Source organism: Nannospalax galili, unplaced genomic scaffold (genome assembly GCF_000622305.1).
Source record: "Nannospalax galili isolate Female #2095 unplaced genomic scaffold, S.galili_v1.0 scaffold800, whole genome shotgun sequence".
In the NCBI taxonomy this organism is placed as follows: domain Eukaryota; kingdom Metazoa; phylum Chordata; class Mammalia; order Rodentia; family Spalacidae; genus Nannospalax; species Nannospalax galili.
In genome coordinates, this window is record NW_008347125.1 from 3,856,795 (window position 1) to 3,861,009 (window position 4,215).

A 4,215-nucleotide genomic window follows, 5' to 3' on the forward strand; every position below is an offset into this window, starting at 1 on the left:
GTAGAGCACTTGCATAGCATCCATGAGGTCCCAGTGAAGGTTCCATTCCCAGTGAAGTATGAAGGGGAGAGAGGGGAGAGAGAGAGAGAGAGAGAGAGAGAGAGAGAGATTTCAGCAGAATTATAAAGTCAAAATATAAACAAAAATGATGCTTACTGAGATAATTCTATAAAAACATTAGCAATAATGTTACATACAATATAATAAATTATAAAGATCCACTGGTCTTTTAATGCAGGGAAATAACAAGAAACACAAAATACTTTAAAAATGCATCATTGCCACTATACATGAAAATATTTCCATAAAAATTAATTTCTTCTTAAACATTTAACTTCTCAGCCCTTTGAATTTACAGTCAGTGAATCTCGTATTCTGCCAGAGTTTACGAGTAGTCACTGTCTCATTCCAAGGTCCCTGACTGATTAGTCTTCCTAAGCATCTGAAAGGAGCACTTCCTGTTAGACATACAGTACTTTCAGGCTAATATTTAATCTTAATTGGCAAGAAGTTTAGTGCAAATAAAGTTATATTTAGCAGCTTAGCAACGTTCTGATGGGTTAACCCTTCCCGCTTCCCCAGAGTCAACTAGTTTCTCTTTTCCTGAATACCAACCTTGACATTTCCAAACAGTTACTAAGGATAAGCCTGCTTGGTACACAGAGAGCTTCCCTGAAAGGCTTCAGTCACTGAGGAATGAACCACACCATTTTTCCACCTGGGAAGCTCCCTTTGGGTTGAGACCAAAAAAAGCGGTCCTGAATGGCAGTCATTTCTCTAAGGAGTGGAGTCAAGGTCATACCTGACTCTCACCCTGCTGCTTCTTTGAGCAGTGGCTGCTGCCCAGAGAAATCAGTCACCAGTTCACACTTACCCGTCGGATTCAGGGGAATACTGGGGCACAGGACTGAGGAATCTCTTAAATTCTCCACTTTCCAGTAATAATCTGGTTTCACTGATGTGAATGCCAAAAGGCACATAAAGAAATAGAGGGAAAGCCATCTGACTTCAAACCTGCTGCTTTCCACTCAGCCAAGATTTTTCCAGATGAACAGAAGCCAGAGAGCTTCCAGCCAGAGACTTTGGGCTTTGTCAGTTCCTCGAATTGCCTCCCTTTTTGTGACACATCTGTTCCACCTCTAGCCAAGGCCTGGCATTATTGCCTCAGAAACAATGTAGAGGCTGACAATACCCAGACCTGGGCTGGCTCAGGAGGAGGAATTTCCTAGGGTTTGAGTGCTGGCTCTGCCTCCTGTCTGTTTCCCAGCCCAAACACAGGAGCCTTCAAGAAGCTGAGATGCCAGGGTCCACTGAAATGTGGAGAAGTCATTTCACCCACCCTCTCTCTTTGCAGCTCCTAGAAGTTTTTATTTGCCCCTAGGTTCTCTCACTAAGTTCAAAGATAAGGGGCAGAGGGGGCCCACTCAGTCACTATATTCTTCTCTTTCCCTTGGGGCATGGAATTTCTCATACTGGTTGGCCAACTTCCATTTGTTGTGCTGATTTTTGAGTAATGCAGCCAAGGAAGTCTTCCGGGTGACATTTCTAGACACTTCCTTGCTCTTGACCTTCCTAGTTGGGGAAGAACTTTGGACTAGGGGATATACAGGGAAAATGGGCTTGCCCCGAGGTGCTCCCAAGAGCTGCCATATCTCCCCAGAGGTATTACTGCTCAGATATTGCCATGGTCTCTTCCCACTGCAGTCCCGTACAGTCACCCGAGAGGCCAACCTTTGCACTAGCAATTTGATGACTCTCTGATGGCCATGAATAGCTGCGAGGTGCAGCGGGGTATAGCCACAACTGGATCTCACATTTACATCAAGGGCAATCCCTGCCTTCTGGGCTCCAGAGACCAAGTTCTGAAGGGCCCCCAGATCGCCATGCTTGGCTATCCAGTGCAAAGCTGTGTACCCTGTCAGGAAGTCTCTGTGCAAAGCCAGCTGAGGGTCCTCCCAAAACAAAGTCAGTACGGCAGTCCAGGAGCCACTGGCAAGCCTCACAATCCACTCATGCTCCCTGGCATCTAGGGGGACCAGGGGAGACCTGTGCTCAGATCTATGGGGTACCACGATTGTAGACTCATCCCTGCTGGGGACCCACAAGCTGTGTGGCTGACCTCGCCTGGCCACAACAGCCCTGACGTCTGCCAGTTTCTGTGTCAAAGCCTCATCCACCCTTGGGCTGGGCAGGGCTCCCGCCCTGGAAGGTTTCCTGGACCTAGGTGGGCGCCGGCTCCTTTTCAGCAAGTCTTCACTGAGATGCTCCTCGTCAGAGGAGGACGACTTGACTCTCCTTGCCCGAGAGTTCCTCCGGACCGACCTCCGCAACTTGGGGGCTGGCCAGGGCGAAGGCTCCTGGGGGAGGTCTCCAAGCCCTTTAGCCCCTGTTGGGACCTGCCCAGAACTGGGTCCATCCTCTCTGTTCTTGAGGCCCTGAGGGTTGCGGCTGGAGCCGCGGTCTTTTGGAAACGCAGACAGGCCCGGGGCTGGACTCCTGAACTCTCCCCTCCCCGGGCCTCTCAAGATAACCTGCAGCCCCTCTTCAGAACCCCCCGGGGACTCTTTGGGCCCACTGCTGCTCTCCTCGCTGCCGTGGCTTTCTTGGTCCACAAAGTCATCCAGATCCTGGAGGGACAGCTGACTACGAATGCTACGAAAGATAGTGGGTGGAGGGTTCCTGGGCCAGGGCTCCGAGGACTCATCAGGAACCGCGGGCAAGAGGGAATGAGAGGAAAGAGGGGGCTCAGGCAGAGCTGAGTTAGTCTCTGAGGCCCGGAGGCGGGTTTCCGAGGTTAACTGGAGGAAGTTTTCTGGCAGCACTGACCAGACCCGAGTGGGCCCCCGGTCCCGGGCCTCGGACATCTGCGGGCATCTAGCCACCCACTCTCGAGTGCGTTGCTGCTGCAGGTGCTGGGTTGAATGGTTCAGGGAGCCGGCGGTAAACAGCTCCGGCTGCTCTCCGGAGGGAGCGGGGCGGGGCCGGGGAACGGGCGGGGACGTCAGGCTCCCAGCAGCCTCGACGTTGGCGGGAGGCAAGACTGGCGTTGCAGGTACCCGCGCGCGCTCGGCCGGCGCGCCTTCCCGCGGCCTCCGGGGAGTCCCGAGGTCATCCCGCGTAGGCCGAGCGCGCTCCGGCTCCTCCCCGGCGGCCGCAGGGTCGGCTGGAGCTCGGGGCAGCGGCTGTCCCCAGCCATTCTGCTGGCATTCCCAGCAGCAGTGGCCCCGCGTCTCCATCGCCGCGCACCTTGCTGGCGCCTGAGCGGCCACCGCGGTCCCCGGAGTCCTCCCTCCTGGGCTGTCCCTGGCCCCGCGGTGTGTCCCGGCCACTTCTCCATTGCCACCTGCGTCCTCCGGCCGGGCTGCAGCACCTGCTGGCAGCTCCTCCGGCACCGGGTCGCGCCGCCGGCGACTCCGCTGCGGTGCCTCTGCAGGGACGACGGTGGCGGGGCGCTGCAGGCCCTCCTCCCCCAGCAGGTCCCGGTACCTTCTCTTGAGCACCACGAACTTGGTGCCGTCGGGGTCCTGGCGCACTGCGGCCACCGAGTTGACGAAGCCTTTGAAGAGCTCGCGGCGACGCTGCTGCTGGCCTGGGGGCACCGCGGGGTCCCGCAAGAAGCTCTTGAAGTGACCCAGCAATGCGGCGTTGGTCACCCGGCCCCCTGCTTGGCACAGAAAGTCCAGGAGTGCCTCCTGGCTCAGCTCCTGTGCCATCGCTGCCTGCTCCCTTGGCCCCGGGGCGGCTGTGTGTCGCCCTCCCCGGGATCAGAAACTCGGACCTGGCGTGTGTCACCTGCGCCCAGGGTGGCGCCACCCGCCTCCATCCACCGCGAATCGCGGCCGGAGGGCCCGAGGGTCCCCAGGGACCGGCCGGAGCCGTGTCCCCGCGCGCGCAGCCCAAGTGGGAGAGGGCGGTGCCCAGGCCACCCCTGCGCGACACTGGCCTCTCGCAGCGAGTCCCCGCCGCCCGAGTTCCCGGGATAGGTCGGTCGGTTTCACCTGCGCCCTGGCTACGCCTCCTCTCTGGCTCTGGGGGAAGGGCCCGGCCCGCCTCCTCCTGTCCCTCCGCCCTCTGAGGTGTCCCCCAACCCCCGCCACCCATCCCGGATGAGTCAGGCTGGTCACAGCCGGGGAGAGCGCGGGGAGGTGAGGTCCGGGGGCGAAAGAACCGGCGGAGAACCGCTCTGCAGGACCGCAGCCGCTTCAGGCCTGGAAG

General features: G+C 57.5%; 1 protein-coding gene across 1 annotated transcript; it reads right to left on the reverse strand.

The window, feature by feature from the left end:
• Nucleotides 1–204: 204 nt before the first annotated feature.
• Sowahb (sosondowah ankyrin repeat domain family member B) lies at nt 205–3,803 on the reverse strand. The gene has a single exon (XM_008843506.2). The coding sequence runs from the start codon at nt 3,711–3,713 to the stop codon at nt 1,425–1,427; it is 2,289 nt and encodes a 762-aa protein (XP_008841728.1). The 5' UTR covers nt 3,714–3,803; the 3' UTR covers nt 205–1,424.
• Nucleotides 3,804–4,215: the final 412 nt, after the last annotated feature.

Coding starts and splice junctions, on each gene's coding strand:
- Sowahb (XM_008843506.2), bottom strand. CDS start 3,713: ATGGCACAGGAGCTGAGCCAGGAGGCACTCCTGGACTTTCTGTGCCAA.